At 42.8% G+C, this 19372-nt stretch overlaps 1 protein-coding gene across 2 annotated transcripts in view; it reads left to right on the plus strand.

The window, feature by feature from the left end:
- Positions 1-18402, plus strand: part of negr1 (neuronal growth regulator 1) — a 182316-nt gene extending 163914 nt beyond the window's left edge. For both annotated transcript variants that reach the window (XM_058074094.1, XM_058074095.1), the window contains one exon: positions 15448-18402. In XM_058074094.1, the coding sequence (XP_057930077.1) occupies positions 15448-15545 (98 nt within the window). In that variant the 3' untranslated portion in view covers positions 15546-18402. The remainder of the gene's footprint in view (positions 1-15447) is intronic.
- The last annotated feature ends 970 nt before the right edge of the window (positions 18403-19372 follow it).

The following is a 19372-nucleotide window of genomic DNA, read 5'->3' on the forward strand; positions in this document are numbered from 1 at the left end:
TACCAAGAATTACAACTTTATTTTTTTCTTTGTTTCTCATAAGAAAACAACTTTAAGAAAACAACACTTTTTCTTTGATATTTCAATATTATGTGACTAAATTTACATTATCTTCCACATATTCCTTTTTTTTACTTTATTGTGGTAAATTTCTGAAATTTCCTTGTCGTGGAATTAATAAAGTCATATCTTATCTTACCTTAAAATTACAACAAATTTTTAATTTTCTTGGAAATTTTGTTTTTGTAATAATAATAATAATAATAATAATAATGATTTAATAATAATAATAATAATAATAATAATAATAATAATAATAATAATAATAATAATAATAATAATAATAATAATAATAATAATAATAATAATAATAATAATAATAATAATACTTTATGCTCATATGCGCACCCACGCCTCCATCCTTCCCACCGGCACAAGTGGCAAAGGGGGAAGAGAGAAGGTATGAGAGGGTTGAACACAGCCAAGTGTAATCTTAACCAATCAAATGAACGCCTCTCATTGCCTTTAAAACAGGAGTACGCATCAGAGGATCATTCACCACATAAGCCACCGCGTGGGACACGCCTTTTTTTAGTTTTTATAGTAAAATTATATTTTTTAAATGTGCCATGTACCAAAAAAAAAAACAGCCACGTGCCGTGAATGGCCCCCTGGCCTGATGTTGACCACCCCTGGCATAAAGCGTGCTTCAGGAAGGTGTCCCCCCATAAACACTGACTTGCTTCCTCTCCTGATAGCATTCATCTTTTCCAGGAGAATTGAAATTGGTATGCTAACTCCATAATTAGATTGCGGATGATGAAGTCATTAAACAACATTTGCAGGATTGTCTTTGGTGTTGTAATTATTTTTTGACAGACGATATGAAAGCATCACTGTTACCTTTAACATGTAGCCGTAATGAACGGGTACGGGGGGCAATAAATTGCCGTGACATTTAGCGAGAGACACTTGAAAATGACACTGCACGGAAATGGAACGTTTTCATGGCAGTGAAGTGGGAGTGTTTAGTGGCTCTATTGAAATGCGTTGCTGTGTACTCAGCTCACAGGTTCACACGTTTGTCAGTAAAGTCTTTTCAGGGGAATTTTAGACGTCATTTGGGGGCCCAAGGCAAACCCGGAGGGTGACTGTGTAATTTAGGTTAATTACCTTGGTGTTTATTTACAGCATCCATCCATCCATTCGTTTTCTATGCCGCTCATCCTTACTTGGGTCACGGGAGTATGCTGTCTTTGGGCGAGAGGCGGTGTACACCCTGGACCCAGGTCTTCCCGATCTAGAAGTGTGTCTTTCCCATTGAAATAAATGCTAAGCAGCAACCCTTTGACGATCCCTTTGGATCAATATCATATCTATCAGGGTTTTAGGGTTAGGGTTGGGCTAACCCTAGGGTTAGGGTTAGGGTTGGGCTAACCCTAGGGTTAGGGTTGGGGTTAGGATTAGGGTTAGGGTTAGGGTTGGGCTAACCCTAGGGTTAGGGTTAGGTTTAGGGTTGGGCTAACCCTCGAGTTAAGGTTAGGGTTGGGGTTAGGGTTGGGCTAACCCTAGGGTTAGGGTTGGAATTGGGGTTAGGGTTAGGGTTGGGCTAACCCTAGGGTTAGGGTTAGGCCAACCCTAGCCCTAACCCTAACCCTAGGGTTAGCCCAACCCTAACCCTATGCTGCCGATTTTTATACCATTCATCCAGGACTGAAATCTGTCAATAATGATACCAATCACATGGATTATTCATTTATTCATTCATTTTCTACTGCTTATCCTCACGAGGGTCACAGGGGTATTCTGGAGCCTATCCCAGCTGGGTGAGAGCTGGGGTACACCCTGGACACCCTGGACCCAGGTCTTCCCGATCTAGAAATGTGTCTTTCCCATTTAAATAAATGCTCCGTAGCAACCAGGAGTTGAAAAGGCTTCTCACCTTGTAGTGCGACAATCCCTTTGGATCAATATCGTATCTATCAGGGATCCTCCGATTCCGATACCATTCATCCAGGACTGAAATCGGCCAATAATGATACCGATCACATGGATTAATTATACATATTTCAATGTATTTATGATGAGTGCTATTGGCCAGGGGTGCCGCATAAAGGCGAAAAATCAGGACAATTCCACAGTCCCTCGACAACAGGTTGTAATTAACATATTCATTAATCAAAAGGGACACAGAATCCCCTGCTACATAAAAAAAAGAACCAAACAAATCACCTTAATCTCGACAAAAACATATTTGACTTCTTTAAGGAGGTCTGACCAATTGAATTATTCTTGGGGTTAATTACGGTAATGGTAATGGTAATGGTTTAATTTCATTTGAACATGCATCAGATTACAATTGAGTGCATCCCATAATCAGTTCCCAGTTCCACATGTCCAAAAGGAGTAGGAAGAAGCAAAGCTTATTAAATCCTACCCCTCCATCTGGTACTTTTACAATCAGTAACTGTAATTTGTTCACTTCCTGCTTTCCTAATATAGTTTAAGTTTTTTATTTTTTTGGTTTTTGTATTTGTTTATTTATTTATTCATTTATTTATTTATTTATTTATCACGTACCAAAGTATGAGTAATGTGATATGAGCATCCAATGCCATAATGGGTACTATAGTAAGTGTCAATATAGTGATATATATAGCACATCATGACTGGTTCAAGACTCTTCATCCTTGTATTTAGCAAGCATCAACTGATTGTATTGTTTCTTGAATTGAGCTCCGAATGAGCTTGTTTACGAATTCCAACCATGTGACAGATAGATCCAGGGTGAAAACAATTCAACCACCGAACCAAAATTCAACATCTAAGACCTGGAAAGCTCAAGTGATGTTTTTTCCTCCTTGCTCACCGACATTGACATCAGAGGAAAAGATTCTGGACGTTTTTTTTTTTTTTTTATCCAGTTGTGAAATATAAAGGAAGCCTTTACTTGGGTATTGTGTGGCATAAGAGGAAGCATTTCAACCACTCCTGAATCAGTGCTGCTCTCTTCGGAATCCTTTATCAGGACCTCAGGAGGGCATGCAGCAACCAGGTGGGGGCATCCACGGTGGGATGTGTTCCGTGTTTGCTTAATAAAAGGACCACTTCATGCGTGACGCCAACAATGTCGACTAGCGTGTCCCATCAGAGAAGGCAGAGTGAGGAATCATTTGTGGTGCCCAAACCCCCCCTCACGGCATCATGGAGTGTATGTGCGCTGCGAGACATAATCCACTGCTCATGCTAATCACTTGCCAATTGATTTGCTCCTTTTGGGCTCCAACAATTTCTGTAAACCAGCAAATTGATCTGAGAAGGATCGATGAACAGCTCAGGGTAGGCAAACATGAATATAAACTATGGATTCTTCCGCGTACAATAAACTCCAGCTCAGCGGCGTCCAAACTTTTTCCAGCGAGGGCCGCATTGTGAAAATGAAAGTATGCAACTTCACCACTTCGATGACATATGCCTTTATCCGTCCCGCAAGGAGACATTTTTGATATTTTGTAAAGTAATATGAGCAATATCAATGTTAACACCTCATTGTTTCTTCTACTTCTATGACGACCTGATCAACATATTTGGACACCCCTGGGAGGGGGGTAGGGGGGTGCCGAAGCTCAAATTCCAAATTCCAGTCCCGGTCAATTTGCCTCAGGCGGACTACGATAACCAGGCAGTCAGCAGCGATAAAGTTATCATGGAAGAATCAGCACCAAAGCACACCTAACCCTCCAGTACCTCCAGTGTTGGGGTCCTTTCAAAATGTGTTTCAGTCGCGTTCAAGAATGCTGGGAAAACGAAAGAACATGGATGACCGCAAAAAGCGAGTGACCCGAATATAAGACCCATTTTTTCCCTAGACATACGTAAGTCTGAAAAAGACAACGACTAAAGAAGAGATTTTATATTCAGGGTCGCTCCAGTCCCTCCAGTGTTGGGGTCCTTTTGAAATGTGTTTCCGTTGTGTTTCAGCTGCGTTCAAGAATACTGGGAAGTCTCCCACTTCTAAACGAAAGAACATGGATGACCGCAAAAAGCGAGTGACCCATTTTTCCCTCGACATAAGTCTGAAAGAGACGAGTTGTCTTATATCTGTGACTTGTCAGAGCTTTTCTTCCTGTCACTAACACACACCAGGCACCTGAAGGCATACAGTCGCGACACGCCGGAAAGATTTTTTTTTTTCAATGTCTAAAAACGATGACTGAAAAAGACGTTTTATATTCAGGGTCGTCTTATATTCTGAGCTATGTCTATGATGACCTGATCAACATACTTGGGGGGTGGGGGGTGTCGAAGCTCGACATGAATCAAATTCTAGTCCCGCTCAAGTCGCCTCAGGCGGACTACGATAACCAGGCGGTCGGCAGCAATAAAGAATCAGCACCAAAACACACTTAACCCACCAGGCCCTCTAGTGTTGGGGTCCTTTCGAAATGTGTTTCCGTTGTGTTCAAGAATGCTGGGAAGTCTCCGACTTCTAAATGAAAGAACATGGATGACCGCAAAAAGCGAGTGACCCGAATATAAAACCCATTTTTTCCCTAGACATAAGTCTGAAAAAGACGAGTTGTCTTATATTCGCGACTTGTCAGAGCTTTTCTTCCTGTCACTAACACTCACCACGCACCTGAAGGCATACAGTCGCGACACGCTAGAAAGATTTTTTTTTTCAATGTCTAAAAACGGTGACTGAAAAAGAGGTTTATATTCAGGGTCGTCTTATATTCTGAGCTACGCCTATAACGACCTGATCAACATACTTGGACACCCCTGGTGGGAGGGGGGGTGCCGAAGCGAGATGTGAATCAAATTCCAGTCCCGCTCAAGTCGGCTCAGGTGGACTACGATAACCAGGCGGTCGGCAGCGATAAAGTTATTATGGAAGAATCAGCACTAAAACACATTTAACCCTCCAGTCCCTCAAGTGTTGGGGTCCTTTCAAAATGTGTTTCCGTAGCGTTCAAGAATGCTGGGAAGTCTCCCACTTCTAAACGAAAGAACATGGATGACCGCAAAAAGCGAGTGACCCGAATATAAGACCCATTTTTTTTCCGAGACATAAGTCTGAAAAAGACGAGTTGTCTTATATCCGTGACTTGTCAGAGCTTTTCTTCCTGTCACTAACACACACCAGGCACCTGAAGGCATACAGTTGCGACACCACGCCGGAAATATTTTTTTTTCAATGTTTAAAAGCAACGACTAAAAAAGAGGTTTTATTTTCAGGGTCGTCTTATATTTTGTGCTACGTCTATGACGACCTGATCAACATACTTGGACACCCCTGAAGGGGTGGGGGTGGGGGGTGCTGAAGCTCTACGTGAATCAAATTCCAGTCCCGCTCAAGTCGCCTCAGGCGGACTATGATAACCAGGCGGTGGGCAGCGATGACGTTATCATGGAAAAATCAGCACCAAAACACACTTAACCCTCCAGTCCCTCCAGTGTTGGGGTCCTTTCGAAATGTGTTTCTGTTGTATTCAAGAATGCTGGGAAGTATCCAACTTCTTAATGAAAGAACAGTGATGACCGCAAAAAGCAAGTGACCCGAATATAAGACCCATTTTTCTCCTAGACATAAGTCTGAAAAAGATGAGTTGTCTTATATTTGCGACTTGCCAGAGCTTTTCTTCCTGTCACTAACACACACCTGGCACCTGAAGGCATATAGTTGCGACACCACATCGGAAATATTTTTTTAAAATTTTTTAACAACAATGACTGAAAAAGAGTTATTATATTCAGGGTCGTCTTATATTCTGAGCTATGTCTATGACGACCTGATCAACATACTTGGACAGCCCTGGGGGGGTGCCGAAGCTCGACGTGTATCAAATTCTAGTCCCGCTCAAGTCGCCTCAGGCGGACTACGATAACCAGGCGGTCGGCAGCGATAAAGTTATCATGGAAGAATCAGCACCAAAACACACTTAACCCTCCAGTTCAGGCACGCTGCTTTATCAGCGCCATCATGGAAGATGATACAAGCCAGCTGTCTTATCATAATCCTACATACATCACAGCAGGGAATCCTTATTTTGGGGATGCGACTGGATGAGATGGAAGACGCCAAGGACAGGGAGACAAGAATGCTTCCTGGCAGGAGATGAGATGCTATCGGGCCGGACGTTGATGGATGCAACTTAGCTAAACATTCTTCATAACTGGCCAGACTGTCATTGTCACCGCGGTGGGTAGGGGGTGCAGCGGCTGACTCAGCAAAAACCCCGCGTCTGCAACGTACAAATAAACCCCTGATAAGCGTTAACGACGAGAAAGGGCGGGGCCAATTATTAGCGAGAGTGGCCAAATATGAGGGGAGGATTATAGTAAAAAGCTGCAGGAATTTGCTGCTTGCTGACAGAATTTGATTGTCTCCCTGTGCATTTTATTAAGCCTCAAACATTAAACAGATTTAGAGGGAGCAGTCAAAGTCATACAGTAATTATACTTTTTGAAACGCTGTGATTAAATATGCAGGTTTTTTTTTAAACTGTTTATTCCTGGAATGTTTACCCTGTAGGTGTTTTGGAGGGGAGAAATTAATGAAATATCTTTTAAAACAAAGATTTACCCAGGAGACGTGCTTGTAAAATGCATCGTTTGCGGGCTCCCAAATTCCAAACAGACGAACAGATGGGTGCGATAAACACGAGAACGGGTCACTCGGGCATTTTACTTCTGTCAAATGCCAAACATAACTGGGTTGTTGGGGAAAAGATGAGTGAAGCAGCGTGTTCAGCCCCTTTCACGCAGACTAGTCCCGTGCCACTGCTCGATTGGGAAGCACCGACGTGGAATGGCTTAGGGTTATGGATGTGGAATAGGAAAATACCAAATCTTTTTTCAGTACTATGGCACGGAAGCCAGCTTATATACTACATACTGTAGGTACTATGAGCAATGTGACATGGAATTAAAAACCTTGGTATTAAAATTAAGCATGCAGGTGATTACCATAAAATACAAAATGAAAAGATACGGGAAAATGTAGTCAACAATGCACAGCTCCTGCACCTCACATGGAATCTGTACCGAGTTGGAAATTTGTATGAGGAACTCTTCGCGCATCGGCATGCCGATTGGATCCAAATCCAGAATTATAGTTGGCTTGTTGGCTTCCTGTCACAGGCGATGCATTCAAACATCTTCCAGGTTTCGGGGACTGCGATCAGGGTCGAGGCTGCCGGGGTGTGTGTCTGGAGATCGACGAGGCGGACGGGCGTAACCGTCTGTTGCCCTCTGATAGTTGGGGGGTACTGATGTGGTGATGAACCGGCAAAGCCCCAAAGATTTACTTGGTCAATCGACGGGTTGCCGACCCCTGCCGTAGCTGCTAGGCAGTGGTTTGATCAGCATTATCTTAATAGCATCTAGCAAAAGCTTGAAAAGAGGTCACCTGGCATGAATTATAGAACTAAGATCTAGTATAAGGAGACATATTTTTCAAACTTTTTCTCTGGTAAAATTTTTATCCTGCATATAATGTATATATACACTACTGCTCAAAAGTTTGGGATCGCTTGGAAATGTTTTGGGCCAGTCTGAAATATGGCTTTTTCTTGGCAGTCCTGCTATGAAGTCCAGCATCCTGAAGTCGCCGCTTCACTGTTGATACTGACACTGGTGTTGTACTATTTAGTGCAGCTGCCAGGTGACGACCTGTGAGGCGTCTTTATCTTAAACTACACACTCTCAGATATTTGTCTGCATTGTTTTTCTGTCCTTGTTAGACCCAGTTTGTGCTGCTCTCTGAAGGGAGTAGTTAACAGCATGGTAAGAGATTTTAGTTTTAGTTAGGATTTTTAGATGGCTTTTCTAATCATCTATTAGCCTTATAAAATGATGAACTTGGATTAGCAGCCATACCAGGAGATTGATGCAGAGGACTGACAGTCGTTGATAGTAGGCCTCTATGCAAAAATGTACATCCTTTTTTGAAAATCATCTGATTAATTTTCATTATTTAGGAAATGGAAAAAATTGTTTGTGAAATGCATGAAAATGTGTTTGTTTTTTTTTGGAAATTTGCAAATGTATATATATATATATATATATATATCGTCAAATTTTTTGTGATTGCAATGACATTTTTTTCTGTTAATATTTTGACTTTATTATTAAAATTACAGCATTTTTTTTTCAACCATGTCAACGTTCTTCTTCTTATAACAAAGTATTATTCCGAGTAAACGCTAAAGGCAAAGAAATGCCAGCTCTACGCTTCACATCTGTAATGTTCCGGAATCACAGTGTGAACGGAGCTTTGGAGAGAGAGCGGTGGATCAATCCCGACAAGCAGCCAATCAGTAAGGAGAACACAGGAAGTGTTTCCCCTAACAAGATTCCTTCCTCAGCTCACCGTCTCATGTGTCGGGTTCCCCGCTGAGTCGTTGATTGAGTCAACCTGAAGGCCAAAGTCTGCCTTCAATCAGAGCCCCCCCAAACCCCCCACTCACTCAGTCAGCCATCTATGCTCATTTCCCTCCCTCATTCACAGCCTGACACTGACGGGGGTCGTGGATCCAAAAAGGTGCTGATGAATTCCCTGGGTAAGGTACCAGGATGCGTGGGGAAAGGATGGGGGGCGGTTAAATGATCTCTGAAGGCTATTTTGATAATAGAGGCTTTTCATTACTTTCCGTAATGCAAATGATCGGTGGGGCTAACGAGCTTGAAGGTGCAGAGGAGTCGCGGTGTGGTGATCACAGCCAAGGTGATGAGTCTCCAACATCATAGCTGCTTGCGTTCAACAAGGGCTGGATTAGAAATGATTGGGCGTACGGGTCGGTGAGTCCGGTTTCCATTGATGAGTGTCCCCCTTCGTTGCTGGTGGACTGATGATATGGAAGAAAGGACTTGGACACAATCTGAGATCGAGTTGTCGAGCATCTCCTTACTAAATGCCATGAGTGTTCATCACGCAGCACACATCTTGGCCTGGCTGCTTTAAAGACACACTTGGCGGCTGCTGTGAAGAGATTTAGTTCACTGTATAGCCTGCTGTGCTGTGGATCACTTCTGGCTCATGTGAGATCTCTCTGGGGCTCTGTGGGGGGGGGCCACAGGCCACCGACTCGACGGTCAAGGACACTGCGTCCTCCCCCTATCTCAGGAGCCCTTCTGAAGCAGCGTCCTTTGGGAGATTGGGATGCTGCCTTCCTGGCTGCCGTTCCTGCGTCCCTCGTAACGACCCTCTTGGAGGATTGGACCGAGTCGAGGGAGGAATCATCCCGCAGCAATAAAATGACTAGAAAGCCCAATTCCATAAAAACACACGAGGGCATGGTTCTGTTCTCTGGTTCACATGAAAAGGAAGGTTTTGGAAGTTCATTCATTCATTCATTCATTTTCTACCGCTTATCCTCGTACCTATTTCGTTATTCTGATACTATACAGTATTTGTATACGGAACAGTTTGGTACAAAGTATACATCCAGCCATCTTCTTCCGCTTATCTGAGGTTGACTTCATGCACTGTTAAAGTTACTAAAGACTAATAATAGACCATAGTCTATCACGAATCAGTGATCATTCATTCATTTTCTACCGTTTATCCTCACAAGGGTTGCAGGGGGTGGGGGTTGGGGGGTCCTATACCAGCTGTCTTCGGGTGAGAGGCAGGTGTTGCTAACCAATTGCAGGAAAATATATGCAAATGTGGACACATTTCCGACGATACATTTTCGATGTTACCTGAAAAAGATGCTAACCGGGGCGTATGCAAACCAAGGTTACCTTGTAATAGTTCATTCATTCATTCATTTTCTACCGGGGGGTGCTGGAGCCTATCTCAGCTGTCTTCAGGGTGATAGGCGGGGTACACACCGTGGACTGGTGGCCAGCCAATCACAATGCACATATAGACAAACAACCATTCACACTCACATTCATACCTATGGACAATTTGGAGTCGCCGATTAACCTAGCATGTTTTTGGAATGTGGGAGGAAACCGGAGTACCCGGAGAAAACCCGGGGAGAACATGCAAACTCCACACAGAGGGTGGGATTGAACTCGGGTTTTGGAAGTTGATAAGAAAAACTGGAATAACTTGAACTGAAAGATGTTGATCAGGGCTGTAATGTGCCATTGTATCGCATAGAAGACAATCATGCTAGATAGCTAAATTGATAGATCATAATAAAATATGCATCATGCATAATAAGGTAATACGTCCAGTCCTGTGTGCATTTTTTCACTCCCCTTCTGTTGTGTTGAAAAGCCGCATGGCATGGGGGAGGAATGATCTGCTTATGGTTTCAGTGGAGCAGGACAGTGATACTAATCTGCCATTGAAACTGCTCTTCTGTCAGGAGATGATGCCGTTCATGGGATGATGCTGGCTCATCACCATGGAGTGTCGGGCATCTTCTATTTTTGTCTTGTTTGTTATTGTAGAAATAAAATTCAACAAATCTAAAATGGGAAATTGACTATGCAAATTATATTATATACTATTACAAGGTAACCTTGGTTTGCATACGCCCAGGTTAGCATCGTTTTCAGTTAACGTCAAAAATGTATCGCCAAAAATGTGCCCCCATTTGCATATATTTTCCTGCAATTGGTTAGCAACACCCGCCTCTCGCCCGAAGACAGCTGGGATAGGCTCCAGCACCCCCGCGACCCTCGTGAGGATAAGCGGTAGAAAATGAATGAATGAATGAATGAACTATACAAGGTAACCTTGGTTTGCATACGCCCCGGTTAGCATCTTTTTCGGTTAACGTCAAATATGTCACCGAAAATGTGTCCCCATTTCCATATATTTTCCTGCAATTGGTTAGCAACACCCGCCTCTCGCCCGAAAACAGCTGGGATAGGCTCCAGCACCTCCCGCGACCCTTGTGAGGATAAGCGGTAAAAAATGAATGAATGAATGGTTAGCAACAATTGGCTTACGACCAGTCCAGGGTGTACCCCGCCTCTCGCCCGAAGACAGCCTGGATAGGCTCCAGCAACCCCGCGACCCTAGTGAGGATAAGCGGTAGAAAATAAATGAATGAATTAACTATTACAAGGTAACCTTAGTTTGCGTACGCCCCGGTTAGCATCTTTTTCAGTTAACGTCAAAAATGTATCGCCGAAAATGTGTCCCCCTTTGCATATATTTTCCTGCAATTGGTTAGCAACACCCGCCTCGCACCCTGGGATAGGCTCCAGCACCTTCCGCGACCCTCGTGAGGATAAGCGGCAGAAAATGAATGAATGGTTAGCAACAATTGGCTGGCGACCAGTCGAGGGTGTATCCCGCCTCTCGTCCGAAGACAGCTGGGATAGACTCCAGCAACTCCGCGACCCTTGTGAGGATAACTGGTAGAAAATGAATGAATGAATGAATGAACTATTATATCGTAACCTTGGTTTGCATAGGCCCCGGTTACCATCTTTTTCAGTTAACGTCGAAAATGTATCGCCAAAAATTTGCCCCCATTTGCATATATTTTCTAGCAATTGGTTAGCAACAAGACTCAGGGTGTATACCCTCCGTGTCCCCCCGAGTCAGCTAGGCTGGGATAGGCTCCAGCACAACCCTGCGACCCTAATGAGGATAAGCGGCATAGAAAAAAGGATGGGAATAATTCCTACATTCATGTTCCTGTGAGTTACAGCATATATTACAACATACGTACACACACAGATGGTAGAGCACACAAGCAGCCAATCGAGTGTCAGTGTTGCATATTTCAGGATGATTCATTGTCTGTGTCAACAGTGAGAGGTTCAGGGCCTAGCATTTGTTGTACATATGATATGTGGGTGACAAAACTGCTGTCGCCGGAGATTTGGAGGGATAAGGAGGAGAGACAAAGCAGACCATTTCAAGCTGATAGCTCAGGTTCTGAATAAAAACAGGGAAGTGTTTTGTTTTTTTTTTTAACTGCCATTGTCTTGCAAAATAGTAATTGAAGCATATCGCTTTCATCCCCGCTCATCTGCGCCGCTCGTGCGCCCTTTCTTTACGATGTATCGTCTCGGATTGTGGCGCTTTATTTGCAGCCGGCAATTAAAGAAGATGCCTCGCTTCAGTCACTGCCGTCTTTCTCTGGCTTTTTCTTTTGATTCTGCACCCCTTCACCGCCCCCCCCCCCCCCCCCCCCCATCGGCTTTTTCCTCTTGGTGTCTTCCGCCTTCATGTTAATAAGCGCAGTCATGGCGTTGCAAGGCACTTGCAGGTTTGGGAGTTAATTAGAACGGCAAGTTAAAACCCACACAGCGGAAACAATGGAAGCTTTGCTTTTTCACAGGGAAGAGATAATAAAGCAGGCGGGGGCCGAGTAGCGCTTCTTCACACCGATGATGTGCCTTACTGCTACGATACAAACCAACGTAACCTTGCGGTAGTCGCCTAATGCGGAGCTAAGCAACGAGGGGAAAAAGGGAAAGCAAAAGGACGTCGCTGTGGCACAAAGCCCTGCTCTCAGCCTCCGTCAGACGCCGGGGCTGAGCAGGACCGGAGCTGTTGTCATGGCAACCCTCTCCTCCTCTCCTCACTGAAAACTGTGTCATTATCCCGCGCCGTCGATTGGACGAGAGCGTACGAGAAAGAAAGAGGAGACAAAGATAGAACGGGAGCGACAAAAGAGGCAAAAAGAGCACGATGAAAATGCGCTCTCTCTTTCTCTCTCTTTGCCTGTCAGCTTTTCTCTGTCTGATAGGTAAACAACTTCACTCGCGGCAAATAACCTGTGAAAATATCAGGTAATCGCAGGCCTGTCAGGTGATAATAGCACGGGTGCCACTTTGTCACTTTGTCCTCGCCCTGCCATCTCGGGCCAAGCTATTGTGTTGCATAAAAAAATGGATTTAAAGCCGACTACAACAGCGTCAATGTACAAAACAAGCAGTCCAAGCTCCTTAATTGCATTTTGTGTGTACTTGTTACTGTCATTTAGTGTGTGGTGGGGGGGTCCACATCAGAGGAGTTACACTGCGAACTAATTACACGGCCGTGTAAATAGAGTCACCCTGCTGGGATGGGTGTTGCACCGCACAGCACACATGATTTCCCCTGGTGGAGCACGGCTTGTTTGCACGACCTCGCCATGCCCGGTGTGTGCACGCAAGCGTGTTTGTGTGTGTGTGTGTGCTTTATTGAGCTACAAGCTATAAGTGCACGTTAGAGTTGAGGAGCAGCCCCTTCCAATGAAAAGCTGCCCTTCGTCGCCTCCCCTAAGAGGCCCCTACGGCCTTACTGGCACAAACAACAAAGCAAAACTGCAACAAAATCCTTACATTTTCTCTCTTCTCTATGTTGGTGGCTTTCGGGGGGGTCGAATGACGTCACCGTCTAATTGCACTGGATATGCTGCAGGTCACACACGGCCCCAAATCGGGACAAGCAGCATAGAAAACGAATGAATGGATGAATTTCTGCACTTAAATTTGGATCTTCACCACAATATTGTTATTCTTGCTGGGAAACCCGCTGCAAGGTTTCATGGAATTTATTTTTTATATTGCATAACGGGGGCTGCACGGCGGATGAGTGGTTAGTACGCAGACCTCACAGCTAAGAGACCAGGGTTCAATTCCACCCTCGGCCATCTCTGTGTGGAGTTTGCATGTTCTCCCCGTGCATGCGTGGGTTTTCTCCGGGTACTCCGGTTTCCTCCCACATTCCAAAAACATGCTAGGTTAATTAGCGACTCCAAATTGTCCATAGGTATGAATGTGAATGGTTGTTTGTCTATATGTGCCCTGTGATTGGCTGGCCACCAGTCCAGGATGTACCCCGCCTCTCGCCCGAAGACAGCTGGGATTGGCTCCAGCACCCCCGCGACCCTTGTGAGGAAAAAGTAGTAGAAAATGAATGAATGAATGAATCGCATAACGAGAAGATAGAGCGCACTGTTGTATGTCTTTTCTTTGAGTGTACCTTTTGTAAATGATCTTATTCCTAATTTTGTCGTGTGCAACTCATCATTAACGATTAAGTCTGCCCGGTTCTAAAAAGAAGAGATTGATTCATGTTCACATCTTAGAAAGTATCAAATGCTCCGCTTTCATACGAACGACTCATTAAAGTCCGATTAAATATTCAAGAGAAGCTTTGTGTGGCATGAAAGCATTGTTTTCATTTCTATGAAAGCATGGCCTTCTTGTCAGATTTTCATTCTCATCTGCTCAACTCAACTTAGCTCAGTAACATATAGGAGCTTACAAAACAATAACATAGTAGCATATTAACATAGTAGCATATTAACATAGTAGCGCAGCATAGTAACTTAACATGCTTATAGAGTAATTTAACAACATAGTAGAGCAGTAAAGTAACATACTAGTGTAGTAACATAGTAGTATAGTACCTTAACATGCTAATATAGTAGCCTAACAACGTAGTACCACAGTAAAGTAACATATTAGTGTAGTAACATCATAGTATAGTAACTTGACATACTAATAGAGTAGCCTAATAACACAATAGTGCAGTAAAGTAACATACTAGTGTAGTAACATAGTAGTATAGAAACTTAACATGCTAATAGAGTAGCCTAACAACATAGTAGCACAGTAAAGTAACATATGGTAAAGTCACATACTAGTGTAGTAACATAGTAGTATAGTAACTTGACATGCTACTAGAGTAGCCTAATAACATAGTAGCGCAGAAAAGACACATACTAGTGTAGTAACATAGTAGTATTGTAACTTGACATGCTAATAGAGTAGCCTAATAACATAGTAGCGCAGCAAAGTAACATATGGTAACGTCATACTAGTGTAGTAACATAGTAGTATAGTAACTTAACATGCTAATAACATAGTAGCGCAGTAAAGTAACATACTAGTGTAGCAACATAGTAGTATAGTAACTTGACATGCTAATAGAGTAGCCTAACAACATAGTAGCTCAGAAAAGACACATACTAGTGTAGTAACATAGTAGCGCAGTAAAGTAACATACAAGTGTAGTAACATAGTAGTATAGTAACTTGACATGCTAATAGAGTAGCCTAACAACATAGTAGCGCAGAAAAGACACATACTAGTGTAGTAACATAGTAGTATAGTAACTTCACATGCTAATAGAGTAGCCTAATAACATAGTAGCGCAGCAAAGTAACATATGGTAACGTCATACTAGTGTAGTAACATAGTAGTATAGTAACTTAACATGCTAATAGAGTAGCATAGTAACTTAACATGCTAATATAGTAGCCTAATAACATAGTAGCGCAGTAAAGTAACATGGTAAATTAACATACTAGTGTAGTAACATAGTACTATAGTAACCTAACATGCTAATATAGTAGCGTAATAACATAGTAGCACAGTGTCCTGACTGTAACCTAGCAGCATTGCAGCATCATAAAAAAGCAACATACAGTAGCATAGCGTAACGTGGTGGTGCATTAGCATAGCAATTTATGTGTTGAAATGAGCATGTGCATGCCAACTCATGAAGTTTGTCTTCTCTTCTGCCCCCAGCACCCAACACTGCGCCGTACGGCAGCACAGGAAGTGCACACATCCCGCTGGCCTGCAGATACCTGGTCCTGGCTCTCACCTTGATGGGCGTGTACTAGCGGCGGCACGGAAAGCAAAGTGACTGTGAAGAGCATTTCAGAGGCTTTGTGGACGAGGGATTCAGTATGGGTGCGGCAAAGAAGGAAAATATTCACTCGCTTTTCTTTTTGTCACAGTGAACTTCATGTAAATACTATTTGTTGTTACTTTTTTATGTTCTGATTGATGGATGAATCAGCCCCTCCCTCCTGCCTCACATCCAATCACATCATCAGCTCAGTTTTCCCCTAACGTTTGTGTCGTTCATCTCCACGCCTGGAGAAGAACAACTGTGCCAATTTTCTCAGTACACACAATTACCATGACAGTATTCTTTGAATGTATTATTGCAGGCTGAGTGAAGGAAAAACATGTTTATATCAGAAACAGTGACGTCTCTTCACCGTCTTTGCCAGCTTGGATCGGGCCGTCAAAGTAGCAACGTCAACTGTCATCTATCCTTATTTTCCACTTCACTTAATAATTTTGTTTTGAAACGATGGCACACATGAAGGGAGGAACGCCGCCGCCTTTTTTCCGTGTGTCTGCTCGCGGCTACAGATGCTTTCGTTGGCGAAGGAAAAAGCAGAGCTCACTCGCTTCGCTTGTGTGTTGACGATTTTGTGGTTGGTAGCATGACATTCATAGAAACGGGGGAGGGTGCTTAATTTCTGTTACAAATGATTCCATTATTTTATACAGTATACAGTATGTCTGCATGGCGTTATACCACAGTGTTGGGGTCCTTACGAAATGTGTTTCCGCTGCGTTCAAGAATGCTGGGAAGTCTCAGACTTCTAAATGAAAGAACATGGATGACCGCAAAAAGCAAGTTACCCAAATATAAGACCCATTTTTTTCCCCTAGAAATAAGTCTGAAAAAGACAAGTCGTCTTATATTCGCGACTTGTCAGAGCTCTTCTTCCTGTCATGAACACACACCAGGCACCTGAAGGCAACACGCTGGAAAGAATTTTTTTTTCAATGTCTAAAAACGATGACTGAAAAAGAGGTTTTATATTCAAGGTCGTCTTATATTCTGTTCTTATTTCCAATTTAATGACATATGACATGCTAACAGCTAAAAACAATGTAGCAACACAAGCGGAATCTCATGGCGTTATACCACAATGTTGGGGTCCTTACGAAATGTGTTTCCGCTGCGTTCAAGAATGCTGGGAAGTCTCTGACTTCCAAATAAAAAAAAACATGGACGACCGCAAAAAACGAGTCACCCGAATATAAGACCCATTATTTTTCCCTAGAAGTGTGAAAAAGACAAGTTGTATTATATTTGCGAATTGTCAGAGCTTTTCTTCCTGTCACTAACACACACCAGGCACCTGAAGGCGACACGCTGGAAAGATTTTTTCAATGTCTAAAAACGATGACTGAAATAGAGGTTTTATATTCAGTGTCGTCTTATATTCTGAGCTTCCCAGTTTTCTGGACTGCAGCATTTTTCTCCAATACCATTTTTTTGGCCTGTAATGAAAAATGCTTATTTCCAATTTGATAACATATAACATGCTAACCGCTAAAAACAATGTAGCAACACAAGCGGAATCTCATGGCGTTATACCACAATGTTGGGGTCCTTACGAAATGTGTTTCCGCTGCTTTCAAGAATCCTGGGAAGTATCTGACTTCCAAATGAAAAAACATGGACGACCGCAAAAAACGAGTTACCCGAATATAAGACCCATTTTTTCCCCGACAAGTCTGAAAAAGATTAGTTGTCTTATATTCGCGACTTGTCAGAGCTTTTCTTCCTGTCAAAAAAAAAAGTTTCAGCATATGATTTTTTTTCAATGTCAAAAAACGATGACTGAAAAAGAGGTTTTATATTCAGGGTCGTCTTATATTCTGAGCTTCCCAGTTTTCTGCACTGCAACATTTTTCTCCAATACCATTTTTTTAATTTGGCCTGTCATGAAAAATGCTTATTTCCAATTTGATAACATATAACATGCTAACAGCTAAAAACAATGTAGCAACAGGCGCGGAATCTGAAGTCCAAATAAATCCAGTATTCTATTTTATTTTGTGAATTCAATCCAAATGTTCCATTGTAACTCGGAGTATTTAACATATTCACCCTCTAGTATTTTATCAGTCTGCCGTGTACACGGATACTCTAATGCCTTAATCGTCACGCAAGGTCATTCCCAGGCGGGCCGATTCAATTCAATCCAAACAAACCGAAAACGAGGCAATTAGGTACAAATTCAAAGTACTTGGATGTAGTAGTATGCTTGTATGCAGTAACCTCACATGAACTTGCAACTGAAATAGCCATGACAGCTAAAGCACAAACACTGTTAGCGCTTGTGTGGTGATTTTTTTTTGTTCTGTTCTTATTGTTAAGAAAAAAAAAGAACAAATGTGCAGCATATGATCTTGTGTTAAATGTGAACTACGATGAACATATATTTATTTGCTTCCAGTATGAAAACAGTGTATAAAGAACGTGTGGAAGAGGCACACAGGATGGCACATTTGGGTTTGTTTGTTTAAAAAAAAAAAATCTATCCGTGTTTGCAATCCACTAAGCTACTTTTTAAAGTGCAGGGGGAGCGCACCAATATTACAGTATTATACAGCAGATGTGTGTGTGGATAAAATATAGATACTTTGTATCTGTAGAGTGTGTCGTTCTTGTCTTCACACCCCTGACGTGCAAAGAGCGTCCAACGTCGATGACATTCCTTTGTTTGCTTTCTACATTTGATTCTTTTTGGCCAAACCGTTTTTGACTTTTGACCTTTTTACATCGGATTCTTCCGAGCAACCACGGCCCGCTAGTATTCCATGTAAAATACCACCAGTGTTGAATCGGTTGGATGCAAGCAGAAAAGAAAGTCTTTATTAAATCCTCAAGGTATAACATGGGGGGGGGGGGGGGGGGGGCAATGCTCTAGGCAAACATAAGTCACATCAAAAAGCCGAGCACAAGGCTAGACAATAATGGAAGCAGAAAATAAAGTCAACAAAGGAACCCACAAAACACTGGACAAAAGGTAGTGAAACAGAAGCGTAGTGACAAGATCCGAGGGTGGCTTGGCTCCTCTACATGCCTGGGAGGCATGTCCAACCGGTAGGAGGCCTCAGGGAAGACCCAGGACACAGTGGAGAGACCAGGTCTCTCAACTGTCCTGAGAGTCTGAGAGAGTCTGGGCTTCCCTGCTTAGGCTGCTGCCTCCGTGACCCCACCTCAGATAAGCGGTAGGAGATGGATGGATGGATGGAAGTAATCCGGACAAAAAAAAGTTGTTGAATTGGATGGATGGATGGTAGTAACCGGACAAAAAAAGTTGTTGAATTAGATGGATGGATGGGAGTAACCGGACAAAAAAAGTTGTTGAATTGGATGGATGGATGGATGGTAGTAACCCGACAAAAAAAGTTGTTGAATTGGATGGATGGATGGATGGATGGATGGATGGTAGTAACTGGACAAAAAAGTTGTTGAATTGGATGGATGGATGGATGGATGGATGGTAGTAACCGGACAAAAAAAGTTGTTGAATTGGATGGATGGATGGATGGTAGTAACTGGACAAAAAAGTTGTTGAATTGGAAGGATGGATGGAAACTGAAGCAGAAATCATGCAACCAAAATACTAAATAGCCAAACATAAATCCACTCTTTTCCGCAACCCCTCGCCACGTCACGCTTAGAATTTTCTGGCATCATTCTATCATAGGTTTTGAAAAATAAATAAAATAATACGTCGTTTTGTTTTGTGGTGGAATACGGCCTATTATTAGTCAAAATAACATTTTTATATACCGCTCAAAAGTTTGGGATCACTTGGAAATGTTTTTGGGCCAGACTGAGATATGG

Source organism: Doryrhamphus excisus, chromosome 5 (assembly GCF_030265055.1).
Source record: "Doryrhamphus excisus isolate RoL2022-K1 chromosome 5, RoL_Dexc_1.0, whole genome shotgun sequence".
NCBI classification, from domain to species: Eukaryota; Metazoa; Chordata; class Actinopteri; order Syngnathiformes; family Syngnathidae; genus Doryrhamphus; species Doryrhamphus excisus.